At 44.2% G+C, this 20,379-nt stretch overlaps 1 protein-coding gene across 1 annotated transcript in view; it reads right to left on the bottom strand.

Moving 5' to 3' along the window:
* Nucleotides 1-20,379, bottom strand: part of gys2 (glycogen synthase 2) — a 38,001-nt gene that overhangs the window by 9,137 nt on the left and 8,485 nt on the right. Inside the window, exons 5-11 of the mRNA XM_055652859.1 lie at nucleotides 15,653-15,797; nucleotides 13,575-13,692; nucleotides 12,541-12,661; nucleotides 9,728-9,834; nucleotides 5,959-6,018; nucleotides 4,694-4,772; nucleotides 1,923-2,036 (exon numbers count right to left, since the gene is read on the bottom strand). Coding sequence (XP_055508834.1) covers nucleotides 1,923-2,036; nucleotides 4,694-4,772; nucleotides 5,959-6,018; nucleotides 9,728-9,834; nucleotides 12,541-12,661; nucleotides 13,575-13,692; nucleotides 15,653-15,797 — 744 coding nt within the window. The remainder of the gene's footprint in view (nucleotides 1-1,922; nucleotides 2,037-4,693; nucleotides 4,773-5,958; nucleotides 6,019-9,727; nucleotides 9,835-12,540; nucleotides 12,662-13,574; nucleotides 13,693-15,652; nucleotides 15,798-20,379) is intronic.

Genomic DNA, 20,379 nt, shown 5'->3' with positions numbered 1-20,379 from the left:
TAACTCGTGAAAGTGGGACAGGGCCTTCAGATAGGGGGTAAGGGGCAGGTCTTCAGAAAATCTGTGCTCATTTAAACAAGAGTTTAGTTTCATCAAAATAATTACCAATCTGAACAATATTCACATCCCAGATCATTAAGATACAATCTCATTTGGCTTATTTATGATTTCAGTTTTTGACATTTATTCCCCTCCACCTCATTAGGCACTTTGTAGACCAATTTTTACAACATTCATATACAATCTGCTCCAATGACGCTGGTCCCAAATCAGTGCTGCTTAGAACATTAAATTGCCTTAATGGGGACAATGTTCATTTAAATAAAGCAACGATGGGCAATGGCAGGTGGTGTGTATATCAGCAACAGATTGAGATTCGTTTTAGAGATAGAGCATGGAAACAGGCCCTTCGGCCCACCGAGTCTGCACCAACCAACGATTTCCCACTCACATTTGTTCTATGTTATCCCACTTTTCATCCACTCCCTACACACTCTGGGGCAATTCACAGAAGACCATCAACCTACAAACCTGAACGTCTTGGGGATGTGGGGAGGAGGAAACCCACACGGTTGAAGGGAGAACACGCAAACTCCACACAGACAGCACCAAGGGCCAGGATTGAACCCAGGTCTCAGGTGCTGAGAGACAACAAATCTACTGCTGCGCCTCTGTGCTACCCTCAAAGAGAATTTAGATCTCCATTTAAATAAAAAATACTTCAGTTATGCATTGAAATTTCCAATTCAAATAGAAAATTTAACAAATTAGTCCCACTTGCCTGTGCTTGGCCCATATCCCTCCAAACCCGTCCTAAACAGTTAGACAGGTACATGGATAGGACAGGTTTGGAGGGATAATGACCAAGCGCAGGCAAGTGTAGCTGGGACATTGTTGGCGGAGTGGGTGAGTTGGTCCGAAGAGCCTGTTTCCACACTGTTTCATTCTATGACTCCATGGCTAAACTAGACTTGGATCAGTTTTAGATTAACACCACTATGTACAATGCCTTTAGGGCCTGTCCCACTTGGAGGTCATTTGCGTATCACACAGATGGCGAGCAAAGATTTTGTACATCCCAAAATCTTGGGGCCCTGCGCGCGACCTTGCGTCACTGCCCACGCACCATGCGAGCGTAATGCATAAATGATGTTGCGTAAATGACGCGCAAATTACGCCCAAGTGGGACAGGCCCTTTACTCTCCAATGTCAATTCATTCTGAATATCCCAACACTTCAGACTGCATGGCACAGCTGCTGCCTTACAGCACCAGAGATCCAGGTTCAACCCTGATCTCAGGTGCTGCCTGCTTGGAGTTTACATGTTCTTCCTGTGACCGTGTGGGTTTCCTCAGGGTGTTCCAGTTTCCTCCCACATCCCAAAGACATGCAGGTTTGCAGGTTCATTGCCCCCAGGATGCAGGGAGTGGCTGAGAAAGAGGGGTAACAAACACAAGGTGAATGGGAGATCGATGGATGGCGTTGAGTTGGTGGGCCGAAGGGCCTGTTTTCATGCAGAATCTCCAAACTAAACTAAAGACTAACTGCTGCACTAGTTTCACGATCTGTACAACTCATTATCATCCCATACCCCACAGCCAACAATGGACCATTGTGGGCTCCACATTTACTTTTTGCATATCTTTCATTCATTTGTTCTATCTCTCTATATATCCATCTGAAGGGTTCTGACCCAAAGCGTCACCTATTCTTTTTCTCCAGACCTGACCCACTGAATTACTCCAGCTTTGTGCCTATCTTCAGTTTAAATCAGCATCTGCAGTTCCTTCCTGCACACAATTGAGAAAATAGCATGAACGTAAAGGGTGCAATGATCATCAGGTACATAGAAGGAGATGGGCATCTGGTCTGGGTCTGTGGTCAATGCATTCCCAGCCCTGGGCAGAAGGCCAAGTACGTACCTTAACTCGGTCAGCTCTGTTGTTGAACAGTCCAATGCGTCTGATGGTGCTGAGGATCGGGTCCTTGGTGTCATCGAGCATGTTGTGCGTTGTCACAGGAGGTAGACTTTGGCGCTGGAGTTGGTGAGGACAAATTTCCAATCAATGGCTACAGTAACAGTGATACATTTTCAAGTCAAGTCAAGTCAAGTTTATTTGTCACATACACATACGAGATGTGCAGTGAAATGAAAGTGGCAATGCTCGCGGACTTTTGTGCAAAAGACAAACAACAAAACAACAAATTATAAACACAATCATAACACACATATTCTTTTACATAATAAATAATGGAAGGAAAAAACGTTCAGTAGAGTTAGTCCCTGGTGAGATAGGCGTTTACAGTCCGAATTGCCTCTGGGAAGAAACTCCTTCTCAACCTCTCCGTTCTCACCGCATGGCAACGGAGGCGTTTGCCTGACCGTAGCAGCTGGAACAGTCCGTTGCAGGGGTGGAAGGGGTCTCCCATGATTTTATTTGCTCTGGAGTTGCACCTCCTGTTGTATAGTTCCTGCAGGGGGGCGAGTGAAGTTCCCATAGTGCGCTCGGCCGAACGCACTACTCTCTGCAGAGCCTTCTTGTAGAACGCATTTTATCGGGATGCATCGCTGCATGGTTTGGGAACAGCTCCACCCAAGACCCCAAGAAATTGCAGAGAATTGTGGACGCATAGCCCAGACCATCATACAAACAAACCAAACTCCCTTCTATTGATTCCATCTACACTTCACACTGCCTCGGCAAGGCCACCAGCAAGGATAAAGGGCCTGGCCCGCAATGCGAGTTCACCCAAGAGCTCTCCAAAGTTAAAAAAATAATAATTAAACTCGTGGTAAGTACGTAGAATGTATGTAGCGGATAGGTCCGAGCTCTTGGACGTCTCGTAGAGGCTCGTAAAGCTAACGGCAGGTACTCGGGAAACGCGGTAAGCTCGTGAAATTTTTTCAACACTGTGAAAATTTCCAAGAGTAACCACGAGTTTGATTTTTTTTTTAAACTCGGGAGAGCTCTTGGGTGAACTCGCATCGTGGGACAGGCCCTTCAGTCACACCCCGCCCAGTCACTCCCTCTTCTCTCCACTCCACTCAGGCAAGTGGTACAGAGCGAAAAAACGCACACCTCCAGATTCAAGGACTTTCTTCCCAGCTGTTATCAGGCAGCTGAATCACCCCTATAACCAACCAGATAGCAGTCCTGAGCTATTATCCACCTCATTGGAGACGCTCGGACTATCTTTGAACAGACTTCACCCTGTGTTAAGGTTATTCCCTTTATCCTGTATCTGTACACTGCGGATGGCTTGATTGTAATCTGCTGTCTTTCTGCTGACTGGTTAGCAAGCAAAAGTTTTTCACTGTACCTCAATACACGCGACAATAAACCAAACTAAAATTAAAAGTATCGTGGGAAAACCGTATGCAATAAAACTAACATTAAACCACTCTCCAGTCACCACTCTACATTCATCAGAATAGAATTGACTTTCCTCCAAAGGCACCAAGTCTGTAGCGCCACCAACTAGTTGAGTTCATAGCAGGACAAATTAGAAAATATATTCAAACATTTTAAACCAGTTTAAGATGAGTCCTGCAGAATTTACAGCATCCCCTCTCATTTACACTCAACTAATTTCCAGTACCCCTCGAATTATTGTCACTGGATTTCTGGTAAATTCACTCTTAATCCAGTTGAAATGCAAGGCAGAGGTCAGAAAAACGTTATCACAGGGACAGGGATCAATGAATGGGCAAAAGGGTTTGACGTCCAGTGTCCATGATCTAATCAAGCAACAGAATCGTGCATTTATAAAGTGCCCTGGGAAAGTTTTTAAAAATGAAACCCAGTGGCAGGTGCTTAGATCACACTGCCAGAGTTGGTGGTGGAGGCTGATATGATAATAGCATGCAAGATGTGTTTAGATGGACACATGGATATGCAGGAAATGGAGGGATATGAATCACGTGCAGGCAGAGGAGATTAGTTTAACTTTGCATCATGTTTGGCATAGACATTGTGGGCCAAAGGGCCTGTTCCCTTGCTGCATGTTCTAATAGAGATGAGAGGATAAGAGACAGTCTTCAATTCATATTTAAAATCTAGCAGGTTGCAAGTGCATCAACATTAATTCATTGACTCTTTGAAACATGCCAGAAGATTGGATGTGCCTTGGACCCAGGATTTTAAACAACAAAATACTCAAGCTGTTAATATAACAAATATTAAACAAAGAAATACACGTACATTCAATTCAATGATTCCTTGGGCATCAAATTATGGACAAACCCTTATGTATCATGTCCTCAAAGGATTCAATTTAAAAGAAAAGTCAAGGAGTTTCCGAATCAGAGACAGCTCCATGTGTACAGCTTCTTTTTATGGAATTCCCTGCCACAGAGGGCAGTGGAGGCCAAATCACTGGATGGATTTAAGAGAGAGTTAGATAGAGCTCTAGGGGCTACTGGAGTCAATGGGATATGGGGAGAAGGCAGGCACGGGTTATTGATAGGGGACGATCAGCCATGATCACAATGAATGGTGGTGCTGGCTCGAAGGGCCGAATGGCCTCCTCCTGCACCTATTTTCTATGTTTCTTTTGCCAACCTTGGGAAAATACAATTTTCAAACTCTCGAATCAAAGAACTGGATTTGTACAGCTTCTTTACCCAGCAAGGGAAAATATAATTTAAGCTCCATCAAGGCCAAAAAAACAATGGGTCCATTCCTAGACATACCTGTGTGGCATAAATGGCTCTTTTCATCACAGTCAAGTCATCACGATCAAGGAACTTGGTCAAATCTGGCGTTTCCCCTCTGTAAACACATGATAGAGTCTTGACCAGTGGAAGAGGCCAAAATAGCTGCTGTACATCAAGCAGAGTCAACCCAATGGCCGCTCATTCTAATTTACAAGTTCACATTATAGGAGCAGAATTAGGCCATTCGGCCCATCAAGTCTACTCTGCCATTCAATCATGGCCGATTTCTGCCTCCTAATCACATTTTCCTGTCTTTTCCCCATAACCCGGGACACCCATTCTAATCAAGAATTTGTCTACCTCTGCCTTAAAGATATCCACTTGGCCTCCACAACCCTCTATGGCAATGAGTTCCACAGATGAACTACCCTCTACTAAAGAAGTTCCCCCCACCTCCTTTCTAAAAGAGTGTCCTTTAATTCTGAGGCTATAACCTCCAGTCCTAGACTCTCCCACCAGTGGAAACATCCTTTCCACATCCACTGTCTATGCCTTTCCTTATTCTGTAGCCTCCTTTAAGTCAGTCTTAGTTATTAAGCAAGCCAGTTACACTGGCGAGTTCTGACTTACGATGATATCTGCTTACCCGATATCTCGAGTAGTACAGCACAAAAACAGGCCGTGTGGCCCAATATCAAGATGTTCCATCTAAACTGGTCCCATTTAATCCAAATCCCGCACCCTTTCCTTTCCATGAACCAATTATAAAAATCTTTCAACCTTTTGTCTAAGTCTATCCCAATCTCACATCATCTCATTGTGTAGAAAGGAACTGCAGATGCTGGTTTACACAGAAAATAGAAACAAAATGCTGGGGTAACTCAGCAGTTCAGGCAGCATCTCTGGAGAATAGGAATGGGTGACGTTTTGGGTCGAGACCCTTCTTCAGAATTATTATTATTATTAATATTATTAGTCTCTTCCAGTCCTATAAACCCTCCAAGATATCTCTACTCGTGTAATTCCAGCCGCAGAATCTTTCTTCAGACTGGTTCAGAACCAACAAAGGGTTCTGACCCAAAACATCATCTCTTCCTTTTCACCAGAGATGCTGCCGGTACTGCTGAGTTATTCCAACATTTTGTGTCCACCATCTGTAGTTCCTTTCTACACTTTATTTCATGGCCATAAGGAGAATTTCATCTCAAGCAGATCCAAGTTTTAATCACTATCAAGCAGAGACTGACCAACGAGTACGTCCATCGTTCATTGTCATTTTGTGAAGGATCTGTGCAACTTACTTCAACAATGCTTCATAAAGTCGCTTTCCAAACTTCTCCTTCACTAAATGAGCAGTGTCCCTGTAAACATACAAGTGAAAACAAAGTGTCACAATACTTATGGTAGAAACAGAACTCCACCTGAAACTTTACCTATCCATCTCCAGAGATGCTGCCTAACCCGCTGAGTTACTCCAGTACTTTCACATTGCTTATTGGTTTAGTTTAGCAATACAGTATGGAAACAGGACCATCAACATTAGTGCCATCCCGCACGCTAGCCCACTCCCCCAGGCTAGCCCACCCCCCAGGCTAGCCCCCCCCCCCCCCAGGCTAGCCCCACCCCCCACGCTAGCCCCCCCCCCCACGCTAGCCCCACCCCCCATGCTAGCCCCACCCCCCAGGCTAGCCCCACCCCCCAGGCTAGCCCCACCCCCCCACGCTAGCCCCACCCCCACGCTAGCCCCCCACCCCGCACGCTAGCCCCCCCCCGCACGCTAGGTACGATTTACAATTTTACTGAAGCCAATTTGGAATGTGGGGGAGGAATCCGGAAAACCCAGAGAAAACAACGTGGTTACAGGGAGAACGTACAAACTCCGTACAGACAGCACCCATAGCCAGGATTAAGCCCGAGTCTCTGGCAAAGTAATGCAGCAACTCCACCTCTGTGATACCATGCTGTAGTTTAATATTTTAGCAATTTTCACATTCTCTTGTGATAATCATCAGTTGCAACTGTGCAGTAGAAGCTCGTTTGGCCGGGGTACGGATACAAATGAATACTTTTTTATTTAGCAGGTTTATAGCTAAGAGTTGTTGTTATGGAACAGGTTTTGTCAGTAGTGAAAGGCAACAAGTGAATTGTTTTCTACAAAAAACAAACACCAAGTGCCGTGGGACCTCCATGGGGCAATCAGCATCTGTGGACCGAATGGGCAGATGACATTTGGTTTGGCAATGTTTAGACCAATAGTAGGGAGAAAAAAAAAACTGGAAAAGAGGGGTGGAAGGGCTGGACAAAGCCTGGTGAGTGATAGGTGTATATAGGTGGGGGGGGGGGGGGGAATTAGCAGATGGGTGCATTAGGACAAAGGCTGGAGTTGAAAAGTAGACAGGAGTGTCAGATAAAGAGGAGAGGAGTGAAATGTAAAGGCAGAGGGAGGAATATAATTGAAGGTGACAAGGAGGGCAAGGGTGGACGAAAAGGAAATTCAGGGATGGGAGATGATGAGTGTATGAAGGATGAAAGGAGTGAGGCGATTATGAAGGTGGGAAAGTGGGGAGGGTGGGGGGAGAAATAGGGAAGGTATTACTTAAAATTGGGGAATTCAATGTTTATACCATTGGGTTGTAAGCTACCCCAGTTTGCGTGTGGCCTCACTCTGGCAATAGGGTAGACCATTATTTTGTTTTTTCATTGAGTTAAAGGAGCATAGAATCATTTGGGTTGTACCTCACAGCTTTTCTTTTCTACTCGGGAGGTCTTCCCCCTCCAATAATTGAAAGAATGCTCAACAAAATCCCAGTTAAAGCATCAGACATTAATGTTAAGGGTGTCAGGCAGTAGAATGGGGTACTACTGGGCAGAAGGCAGTAGAATGGGTTTGAAAGTAGATCAGTCATGATTGAATGGTGTAGACTTGATGGCTTAATTCTACTTATGAACATGAAATATAAAGAAAGGCTTCAAAACACATCAATCAACTTCAGTGCCCCGCCAGCGTTACGAAAGATATTTGTTAATCTCATCCCCTCCCCTCCACCACTATTGCTCACAACAGTTATCCCAAGGTTATTCTGGCACTGGAGGCCCTTAACCATATCCAGAACAATCCAATAGAACCCATGGGGCAACTTTTTGTTTTAATATTCACAAAGGGTGGCAGGTATAGTTGAATTAGCTGGTGGTGGACATAGTTGAAGCAGGTACAGATTGCAATGTATATGAAATATTTGGACAAGTACATGGATAGGATAGGTTTGGAGGGATATGGAGCAAACAGAGGCAGGTGGGACCAGTGTAGATGGGGCATGTTGGTCGGTGTGGGCAAGTTGGGCCTCTTTTCCGAGCTGTTTGACTCCAAGAGGACCGATCACCCCAGACACCCCAGGCAGTCACAGAGTTGCTGCCTTACAGCGAATGCAGCACTGGTGACCCGGGTGCTGGCTATACGGAGTGTTACGTTCTCCCCGTAATCTGCATGGGTTTTCGCCGAGATCTTCGGTTTCCTCCCACATTCCAATGGCGTACAGGTTTGTAGGTTAATTGGCTTGGTAAGTGTAAAAATTGTCCCTAGTGGGAGTAGGATAGTGTTAATGTGCGGGGGGTCGCTGGTCGGCGTGGACCCTCTGTGCCGAAGGGCCTCTTTCTGCATTGTATCTCTGAACTATACCTTGTTTTATATACCACATTTTCATTTGACTAATGAATGGTTGTGTCCAAATCAGCACATTTGTTCAATAGTAGGTGAAATGTTCAACCCAGTACATTTTGACCAACTAATATAAAACAGCCCTATTCCCGACCACTGTTCCAACATCCGTGTAAAAAAAACATCTGAAGAAGAATCCCTAACCAAAATGTCACCCATCCATGCCCACCCGAGATGCTGCCTGACCCAATGAGTTATTCCAGCACTGTGGGTTCTACACATTATTCCAGTTTTGTTTAAAGATTTGTTTTAAATCGTAGATCAATAAGGCTAAAAGCAATTAAAAAAAAACAGGAACAATTTAGGTGGTGCAGTGGTGGAGTTGCTGCCTTACAGAGCCAATTTTGATCCTGACTCTGTATGGAGTTTGTACGTTCTCCCTATGACCAAGTGGGTTTTCTCCAGGTGCTCAGGTTTACTCCCACACTCCCAAGACTTCCAGGTTTGTAGGTTAACTGCCTTCAGCAAAATTGTAAAATGTCCCTAGTGTGTAGAATAATGCTAGCGATCTCTGGTTGGCAAAGGACCCGTTTGCGTACAAAGGGGGTATCTCAAGTCTAGACCAATTGGAATCTCTTAGTGAAAAGGAATCGCAATTATCTCATTCAGAATACTGGTGCCACATGTCCACAATAGCACCTAAAACGGAATGGATTATATTTGGAATAATAGTAGAAGATATCAATTTAAATAAAGACCAAAACGTTTTTTTAAATTATGGGTTAATAATTGGAAAGAAATTGATACTTAAATTTTGGAAAAATACAACCATACCAACTGTTAAAATGTGGATTAGGAATATGATGGACATAGCACGCCTTGAAGAAATGAGACTCCGACTAATAGATAAATATGACCAATTTTTAAGGAGTTGGTCTCCTTTCATCGACTTTTTGGAATCATGTGATGCAGCGGTACCGTAAAGATTGCTGATTTCAGTTCATGCCGTGGATAGATCTATATCTCCGAATACAGATTTGAAAATTTCTCTTTTAAGGGGTCTTCTCTCCTATTTCTACTTTCCACTTTTTCCATATACACACTTCACGTTTCTCTACTCTCTACCATCTATTTTTCCTCTTTTTCCCCTTTCTATTGTTTTATTTTTCTTGTCTTGCTTACTTCCTTCTCAAAACATAAAACTAGAGGTTGTACATAGAATGGATTACGGTATGACATAGTTGGCACCTAAAATTAGGTTCCACTGTACTGTTTTGTATTGTATTAACTTCTAATTAAAAAATAAATAAATAATCATTTAAATTTTTAAAAAAAATAAAAAAAATACTGGTGCCACAAGACCTTTCAATTGCACGACTAATCAAAGTTTACAAAAGCAGAAGAGGATGTTTTACCAAAGTTGTTTTCTGACCGCCTGTCCCTTCAACGTTTCAACATTGAAGTTGTGGGTTTTTGCTGGCATGATGAAAAATACCACAACAGTAACATCACATTTCTGAACCTAATAAGAAAGAACAATACACAGAATGTAAACTGAAGAACACTCTTAGCTCTCGGTACATGCAAAGATCTTTGTAGAGCCAGGTTCACAATTTATGATGAATCATTAATTGGCTGTTTATGTGTGAAGGCAGTAGATAGTTTAGTCAAGTCAATTTTATTTCTATAGCACATTTAAAAACAACTCTCGTTGACCAAAGTGCTTTGCATCAGTGCAGGCACTAACTTGCTACAAACAGTGGTACATAGATTAACAATACATACATAGATAGATACATACAGCGCTCCCTCAGAGGACCTCAAGAAGGGCTTGAGAGTAGAAATAAGTTTTAAGTCTAGAGATAAGTTTTAAATTCCATAGTTTAGGTGCTGCAACAGCAAAAGCGCGATCGCCCCCGAGCTTATGCCTAGACCGCGGGAAAGTTTAAACTTTCAATTAACATCTGCCAAGTGTTTCAATCAGGCAGCAATCACAGACGTGCAAGGTACAGTTGCATTGTTTGCATCATGGCCAGGTTCAGCAAACCAAACCCCCAGGAACACAGGAGATTGTCTGAAGAAGGGTTTCGGCCCGAAACGTCGCCCATTTCCTTCGCTCCATTGATGCTGCTGCACCCGCTGAGTTTCTCCAGCAATTTTGTGTACCTTCAATCTTCCAGCATCTGCAGTTCCTTCTTGAACAGATTACAGAGCGAGGTGGGCAATCCCCGGTTCATCGCAAGTCCCGATCACCCCACCATCAAAACGATCTCTGGGAGTTACGGCTTCAAATGGCAGACACTAACGAATTTTGTAAGTTTCTCTTATAGAAACTTACAAAATTCTTAAGGGGTTGGACAGGCTAGATGCAGGAAGGTTGTTCACGATGTTGGGGAAGTCCAGGACAAGGGGTCACAGCTTAAGGATAAGGGGGAAATCCTTTAAAACCGAGATGAGGAGAACTTTTTTCACACAGAGAGTGGTGAATCTCTGGAACTCTCTGCCACAGAGGATAGTTGAGGCCAGTTCATTGGCTATATTTAAGAGGGAGTTAGATGTGGCCCTTGTGGCCAAGGGGATCAGGGGGTATGGAGAGAAGGCAGGTACGGGATACTGAGTTGGATGATCAGCCATGATCATATTGAATGGCGGTGCAGGCTCGAAGGGCCGAATGGCCTACTCCTGCACCTAATTTCTATGTTTCTACAATGGCAAAAGACACACACCACCCTGGCCCACTTTCATTTCACTCCGACCATCAAGAGGATGAAAACCATGACCCCCCCCCCCAGGTTCAAGAATAGCTTCTTCCCCACAACAGTCTCTAGAACACTGCACAACACTAAACTCAACTATGGATTGTTTTTGGTTGCACCAAGGACTTTCGGGTTTTTTTTGCACTAGAGTTGGGGTCAATTTATTGAATTGATTTATTACATGTTATTTATCCGTGTTGTTTACTGGCGTGTTATGCCGCTGCGAGTAAGAATTTCATCGTTTTGTGTTGGTACATATGACAATTGAACACTTATCTCTAAAATATTCTTGTACATAGTATAATTTTACTACACACACTGAGGAAGCACTACAGAAACACCGAACTCTCCTTTCTCCCACACCACTGGACTCAATTTCATAAAGATAGGTTTCTTTGTAGTCCACGACTATGAATAAGTGGGTATTTAAGCTAATAGCCGATTACCAAATGGATTAGCAAAAGTGAACTAAAAACTCAGACATGCTCTCCTGTTATTGTGTTGGCAGGTTGATTGGACATTTTGTTAGGGGGGGGGTGGGAAATAGTTACAGATTCATTAAATGCAGTGCTTTTAGAACATAGAACAGTACAGCAACGGAACGAGTCCTTCGATCCACAATGTTTGTGTCGAACATGATGCCAAGTTGAACTGATCTGATCTGCCCCCATCCCCTGCACTTCCAGGTTCCCATCTAAAAGCCTCAAATGCCACTATATTTTCCGCCTCCACTGGCCGTGCGTTCCAAGTGCTCAACACTAAAAACTTGCCCCGCACATCTCCTTTAAACTTTACCCTCTCATTTTAAAGCTATATCCTTATAGCCATATCTTTCACATGGACACCTCCAACATAGGGCGGCACAGCAGGTAGAACAGCCACCTCAGTGCCAGAGACCCGGGTTCGAGCCTGCCCTCTGGTGCTGCCTGTGTGGAGTTTGCATGGTCTCCCTGTGACCGTGTTGGTTTTGTCCAGGTTTCCTCCCACATACCAAAGACGTACGGGTTTGTAAGTTAATAGGCCCCCTAAATAAGAGTGCATGCAAAAAGTTAGATCACATAGAACTAGGGCGAATGAGTGATTGATGGTCGATCTAGATTCAGTAATATTAACATTGTGTAATGATGGATATATTCCTGGCAGATGAAAATTTAAAAGTGTGAAATGAACTGTACTTACAATATTGCTAAAAATCCCACACAGAGCATTATATTTATGTATCTCTTGTGCTGCTGCAAGTAGGAATGGTGTTCCGTTTTGGGGACCTATGACAATAAAACACTCTGGACTCTTAAGGCATACAATTTAAGATAGGCTGGTGGACTTGGAGGAAATTGATCACATTTAGAGATTAGTTGAACTTGTGTCACGTTTGGCACCGACACTGGGGGCCAAAGGGCCTGTACCCGTGTTATTCTATGACATCATGGAATTCTGTGCTTCCGAAACATAAAAACTGCCGCATTTCTTACCCGGAGAAGGAAGTTTAACCTCGACAACGCTTCTATGAAAAGGTCAGCCCCTTTATTTGTAAATTCATATCTGCCAGCTATGAAGAAGAAGAGCGTCTTTTCCAAATTGAAATCCAAGTGTCTGGAATTTGAAAAACAACAACAAATCCATAAAAATTCATAGCAACTGAACAAAAACCATCTTTGTGTTCACAACAGGAATCTACACTCTTATATTTGCACTATAACATCAACAATAAGGGGACAATAGTTTCAAGGAACACGCACGTTTTGTTTTGGCATATTTTTCCTTGGATAAACCAATTTCTCCTCCTCCCAGCTTGCCCGCGACAGAAGTTCTATAAATTAACGCTTTACTTCAGACAGTGTGATGAAGTCTTGGGAAACAAAGTGTCAAAGACATATTGCAGCAGGATGCAAGGAAGCATCATTAAATGTTCGACTAGTTGACACAATAAGTGTCGGCAACGTTTCGTTTACTAGAGAGAATTAAAGAAAAAGCAAGCGAGCAAAGGCTTAAAAAAAGGACACAAAGATCTGGAATAAAGCCCGTCCCACTATGCGAGTTTACCCAAGAGCTCTCCCGAGTAAAAAAAAATCAAACTCGCGGTATTCTACGAACTCCTACGAAATGGAGGCGTGGTGATGGTGAAATTCCCTCCGAGCAAATGTTCAAGACAGTTTTGGAAGCATTGCCTCAAGATGCTCGTGTCAGTGCCTGCAGTGAGCAGACCGGTACAAGGTCATAAGTGATAGGAGTAGAATTAGGCCATTCGGCCTATCCAGTCTGCTCTGCCATTCAATCATGGCTGATCTATCTCTCCCTCCTAACTCCATTCTCCTGCCTTCTCCCCATAACCTCTGACACTTGCATATGCCAAGCTTAATCAGATGGAGAGACAGCTTTCCCAACTCATGTTTTCATTGGGCAATAACCCCATTGATTCCAGGTCGCAGACCTGCAGATACAAAAGTCCTCGCATTTCGTGGCAACAGATAAAAATGCAGTAAAGTGAAGATGCAGCAGACAATACCCGTAGAAGTGTCCCCGAATAAACTCCTGGATGCGAGACTTGTATAGGGCGTGAAGGTTCTGAAACTCGTGCATGGCGGAGAACTTCTTGATGTTCAACCCATTAGGTGTGATCACATCTGAAAAAGTAGTGAAGAAACAGAAAATTGCTGCATCTCGCAACCAAACTCACAAGGACAAATACCAATTGATGGAGATTTGGGGATCTTCATTGATATAGGGGTTGGAGAAGAGGGTGTCCTCCATTCACATGTCGATCCTATCCATATGAATATATTATTCCACAAGCTGTTCTTTGGATAGGAAGCAAGCTAATATAACAGAAAGATTGACAATAGACAATAGGTGCAGGAGTAGGCCATTCGGCACTTCGAGCCAGCACCTCCGTTCATTGTGATCATGTCTGATCGTCCCAAATCAATAACCCGTGCCTGCCTTCTCCCCACATTTTTTTTTTTACAGCAGCATAACACATCTGTGGCTGCTATTCCAATGAACAGTACCTTGCTTTACATTTTACAAGCAGCAATCTATAAAGATTATTGTGGTCAGACACAATGCTGGAGTAACTCAGCGGGTCAGGCAGATTCTCTGGAGAACATGGATAGGTGACGTTTCGTGTCGGAAAAAGTCACCTATCCATGTTCTCCAGGGATGCTGTTTGACCCGCTGAGTTACTCCAGCATTTTAGCTTTCCTTGGTAAACCAGCATCTGCAATTCCTCAATTCTACATGAATATATTGTGGCTGGATCCACATCTAAATGAACAGTCCAAGTTTTAAATCAACCATTTCAAAAATTAATTCCCCACTAATTTGAATGTTGCTCCATCAGTTTTAAAATTGTCTCCAAAAACTCAGATTCAGAAGAGTACGAAACAATTATGGGGCCATAGTAACATAGCAAATTAGTTGCAGGAGTAGGCTATTCGGCCCTTTGAGCCAATACCGCCATTCAATATGATCCTAGCTGATCATCCAAAATCAGCTTCTCCCCCCCCCCCCACATATTCCTTTCCGTTAGCCCTAAGAGCCCCATCTAACCCTCTCTTGAAAGCATCCAGTGAATTGGCCTCCATTGCCTTCTGTGGCAGAGAATTCCACAGATTCACAACTCTCTGGGTGAAGATGTTTTTCCTCATCTCAGTCCTAAATGGCCTATCCCATATTCTTAAACTGTGACCCCTGGTTCTGGACTACCCCAACATCAGGGATCTCTTTCCTGCATCTAGCCTGTCCAATCCTTTAAGAACTTTGTATGTTTCAATAAGACGTGCCTCTCATCCTTCTAAATTCCAGTGAATACAAGCCCAGTCGACCCATTCTTTCATCATATGTCAGTCATACGATGACAGTTTTGATCATGATACAAGAAACTGCAAATGCTGGAATCTTGATTCGAACACAGACTTAGAGATTGGGTTCTTGGGATTGCTGCTAGCTTTGCAGCTGGATATAAAATAATATGCATATTGCTAATCCAAGGGTTATGAATGCCATGACTTTACACAAACCAATTTTACATAGTGATATCAGGATATCAATATGTATATTAATTCATCTCCAGCAGTAGAGCTTCCAGCAGTCCCAAAACCCCAATATCTTTAAGATGTGCAGCAAGGATATCATCAGGCATTCATGAGGCAGGGTAGATTTAAGTAGGCTTTCCAGCATGTACATCCTTTGCCCTGACCCTTATGCACCCTACCTGGGTTCCCACCAATTTCTCTCACAATCCTCCCTCCTCCCTCCTTTCCCTTATAATACCCTCCTGTCTTAACATTTCACTGCTCTGCTCTAATCTCATACTTTGCCCTTGCCTTCCTGTCCTTTGCCCCCCCCCCCACATGTATCCACCCATCACTTGCTCATGCCCCAACCTCTTTTCCAGCTTGTTCTCCTTCTCTCCCACCCCCCTATCAGTCTGAAGGAGGGTCCCAACTCGAAACGTTCAATGTCAATTCCCTCCACAGATGCTGCCCGTCCTGCTGCATCTGCTTTCCTCATTAAAAAAAGGTATGGAACCAGCGCTCGAGAGAGATGGGTGGTTGGGAGACTCGGGAGCAGCGAGAAACTTGCCTGGCTTTTTCTTTATCATGTTCTCTGCCTCAACGGCAGTGATGGCGGACACGGTGGTGAAGACGTGGGCGCAGTGCGCACTGGCCCGCTCCATGCAGTAGCGATGGTAGATCTTCCTTTCCCCTGCTTCCCTGTCAACGTCGAACTGTTTCACAAAGAGACAGCAGGTTGGGACAGTGCGAGTTCAGCGAGCCATTTAGGTCAAACAGTTTTCTTCCACCCTCCAAGAACACCAAGCATTAAACGGCAGTGTGGTAGAACTGCTGTCTCAAAGCCAGAGACCCAGTTTCGATCCCGACCTCGGGTGCTGTCTGTGTGGAGTTTGCATGTTCTCCCGGTGACTGCGTGGTTTTGGTGGAATTGCTAACTTTCAACCATGAGAAAGCACTGGTGGCAATAAATGGTGGATGGCAGAGGCCAAGCGAAGATGGTCGAGGAGAAACATTCTCAAAATGCCTCAGACATTGCACGTCACCCCCCTCCCCTCCTGCGTGTGTGGGGGGTGGTTAGTGTGTGTGTGAAGCCGCATCAACCCCCACCCCCCCCTGCAAACGCGCTTTGGGGAAACAGACCCAACGGGTCTGCACTTGGTCTAGTAAATATTAAAATCTCTTCAAAGAGCACATTAAACGCTGTCTGTGTGGAGTTTGAATGTTCTATGACCGCGTGGGTTTTCTTCGGTTTACACCCACATTCCAAAGAGGTGCAAGTTTGTAGATTAAATGGCCTCTCTAAATTGCCCCCTTGTGTATAAGGAGTGGATGAGAAATTGGGAAAATGTACAACTAGTACAAACAGGTGATCGATGGTCAATGTGGGTATGGTGAGCCCGTTTCAATGCTGTTTCTTGGAAAAAAATGTTCTACAAAACAAAAATTTAAACCATGACTTATCATGGAGGAAAAATGATCAAGAAACATCTTACAACCTATGTCTTATCGTCATTGAGGAGAAATAACTTACAAGATCAAAGTTTCTACATCTGCGAGACCAAGCGCAGGCTTGGCGATCGCTTCGCCCAACACCTCCGCTCAGTTCGCACTAACCAACCTGATCTCCCGGTTGCTCAGCACTTCAACTCCCCCTCACATTCCAAATCCGACCTTTCTGTCCTGGGCCTCCTCCATGGCCAGAGTGAGGCCCAGTGCAAATTGGAGGAACAGCACCTCATATTTCGCTTAGGTAGTTTACACCCCTGCGGTATGAACATTGACTTTTCTAATTTCAGGTAATCCTTGCTTTCTCCCTCCTTCCCCTCCCCCTTCCCAGCTCTCCCACAGGCTACTGTCTCCACCTCTTCCCCCCGACATCAGTCTGAAGAAGGGTCTCGACCCGAAACGTCGCCTTATTCCTTCTCTCCATAGATGCTGCCTCACCCGCTGAATTCCTCCAGCATTTTTGTCTACCTTTGATTTTTCCAGCACCGGCAGTTTTTTTCTTAAACAGTGCTTCTTATTCAGATCTGCACTTGTAATTCTGTAGCCATTATACATTAAAATCAGATTTGACAAACTAACATTTACTTCAGGATCAGATGTCCTAACAAGGGTCGTCCTGACTGCAAGAAATGTCAACGAGACCAAAAAGACGAGTTGCAAAATGCAGCCGTTTTCTGTAGCGGTCTGCTGATTAAATGACACAGATGAGCAGAACCCCAGGGGCCAGGATCCTCTACAAACGTCAGGTTCAAGGGATCAAGTAGGAAGCTTTCCCTGTCAATGGCAGCTGCTGAACGCACAAAACACGTGGTTAAAACAGACCAAATGCCCAAAAGCATTTTGGCTTCCAAGATAAACTGCTTCCACATGCAGAAAAAGTCTTTGTTTAGTTTAGAGATACAGTGCGGAAACAGGCCCTTCGGCCCACCGTGTCCACACTGACCCCCCGCACATTAATGCTATCCTACACACACACTAAGGACAATTTACATTTACACTAAGGCTACAAAACCTGTACGGGTCTGGAGTATGGGACAACTGAAGGTCTGAGAAAACCTACGCAGGTCAGGCAAGAATGTACAAACTCTGTACAGACAGCACCCATAGTCAGGATCGAACCAGGTTCTCTGGCGACCCAAGGCAGCATCTCCACTACTGTGCCACTATGCTGCTTTCTTAACCATCTTAATCCCAATACTTTCAGTGGATATGCAACCAAATGCAAATTCCTCTAGCTATTTGCTATTATAATTTCCTCATTTTGGTTCCTTTTACTAAATGCATTATTCTTTTTAAATGAATGTCAACCCCATTTGTCACCATTTTGCCCAGTTGATGGACATCAGCCAGTGATCTACAACCTTCGACTTTATTGCCACCACGGTCAATGTTTGTATCTAAAATAAAAGTGAAAGTGCTGGAGTAACTCAGCGGGTCAGGCAGCATCCCTGGAGAACTTGGATAGGCAACTTTTGGGGTCGGGACCCTTCAAACTTTGATACATAGAACAGCACAGCAAAGGGACAGGCTCTTCAGCCCACAAAGTCCATGCCAATCAGAAGTTCTGATGCCAGGTTAAACTAATCTTTTCTATCTGCATGTGATCAATATCCCTCCAAATCCATCTGCCCATATTAAGGCCTCTTAAAATCACCCAATCCGAACTGCCTCCACCAGTTTCTTTGCTCTACCCACTACGATACTACATCTTCTGATCTTGTCATCCCTTGACAAGAATTGACTTTCATTCTTTACCTACAGAGCCACCCCACCCCCTCTGCCCACCTGCCTGTTTTTTTCAATAAGGCGTGTAACCTTGGATGTTGGATGTTCAGCTCCCAGCTCCAATTCTTTCAGCCACATCTCCGTGATGCCCACAATGTCATACCTACCAATGTCTAACTGCGCTATAAGCTCATCCACTTTGTCCTACACTGCGTGCATATAAATATAACACTTACAGTTCAGTATTCACTATCCTCCTTTCAAATTGGTTACCATTTTGCCTGACCTTGCACCCTTCTCCCATTAAAATGTTACCCATTACATCAGTGGACTTCAGTAACATCCCCTGCCCTCTCCTTCCCTTTAACTTCATCCATACATCTGTGTGCACTGTGGTACAGCCTTGTTATGTTGCTGCAAGAATTTCATGGTTCCATTTGCCGGTAGATATTAGGCAGGCACAGAGGACGAGCAGGTAGAGCAACCTCCTCAAAGACTGATTCCTGGGATGTCAGGACTTTCATATGAAGAAAGACTGGATAGACTCGGCTTGTACTCGCTAGAATTTAGAAGATTGATGGGGGTTCTTATAGAAACTTGCAAAATTCTTAAGGGGTTGGACAGGCTAGATGCAGGAAGATTGTTCCCAATGTTGGGGGAAGTCCAGAACAAGGGGTCACAGTTTAAGGATAAGGGGGAAATATTTTAGGACCGAGATGAGAAAAACATTTTTCACACAGAGAGCTGTGTGAAAAATCTCTGGAATTCTCTGCCACAGAAGGTAGTTGAGGCCAAGTTCACTGGCTATATTTAAGAGGGAGTTAGATGTGGCCCATTGTGGCTAAAGGTATCAGAGGGTATGGAGAGAAGGCAGGTACAGAATACTGAGTTGGATGATCAGCCATGATCATATTGAATGGTGGTGCAGGCTCGAAGGGCCGAATGGCCTACTCCTGTACCTAATTTCTATGTTTCTAAAGCGTCAGAGACCTGGGATTGTTCCTGACCTCGGGTTCTCCCTGTGACCACGTGGGTTTCCTTCAGGTGTTCCGGTTTCCTCCAACATTGCAAAGCCAAGTGAGATGGTAGATTAATTGGGCACTACATTGCTGCTAATGTGTAGGAAATGAATGAGAAAATGGGATATCATGGAACTAGTGGAAATGGGCGATTGATGGTCAGCATGGACTCGGTGGGCCGAAGGGCCCTTTTCCATGCTGTATCTCCAAAGGAGAAACATGACCATTGAACACCCTTGACCCGACTCTCGAACTCAAGGGGTAAAATTAGCAGTTCCACCAACGAGGAAGATTTGTGCACTGTCCTCCTTGTAAGCATGCCAAACCTAACTATTATAAATAGTTTAGCAGCAAGGCCCTAATTACATGGGGTCAGGTCCACCAGGCGGGTTACTGTATGCTCGCATGCCTGGCATTAAATTCCCAAAACAGATGTGCTATTCTGAGCTCTTCTATAGGATTCGAGGAAGTCCTCCATGGAAAACAATGCAATATTCCATCTGAATCCTAGGACTCCTAAGGCCGAAGAAGAAATCAGGAACTGGAGCAGACCCTACCATTCACTATGATCATGGGTCGATTTACTCCAGGCCTCGTCCCCTCCATGTGCATTCTCCAAATATCAAGGGATCAAATGGCCAAAAGCAAATGTTGCTTCCACTGAGAACGGAGAGTGTTGTAGACTAGGGGATCTTGGAGTGCAGGTGAAAGTGGACAGGCATACAAATTCCTTAATCATGCAAGTATTTTTAGCTGTCTTCTCATAAGTTCACAAGTTATAGGAGCAGATTGAAGTCATTTGGCCCATCAAGTCTAATCCACCATTCAATCATGGCTGATCTATCCTTCCTTCTCAACCCCATTATCCTGCCTTCTCCCCATAACTCTCAACACCCGGACTAATCAAAAACCTATAAATCTAAACATTAAAAATATGGAGTTATCCTCTCCCTATACACTAGGGGTAATTAACCTACAAATCACTACATATTTGGGATGTGGGATGAAACCCATGCAGTCACAGGGAGAACGTGCAAACTCCACA

The sequence above is a fragment of the Leucoraja erinacea genome, chromosome 22 (assembly GCF_028641065.1).
Source record: "Leucoraja erinacea ecotype New England chromosome 22, Leri_hhj_1, whole genome shotgun sequence".
NCBI lineage: Eukaryota > Metazoa > Chordata > Chondrichthyes > Rajiformes > Rajidae > Leucoraja > Leucoraja erinaceus.
The sequence above is the reverse complement of the archived record's forward strand: the minus strand, read 5'-3'. Positions and strand labels throughout refer to the sequence as shown.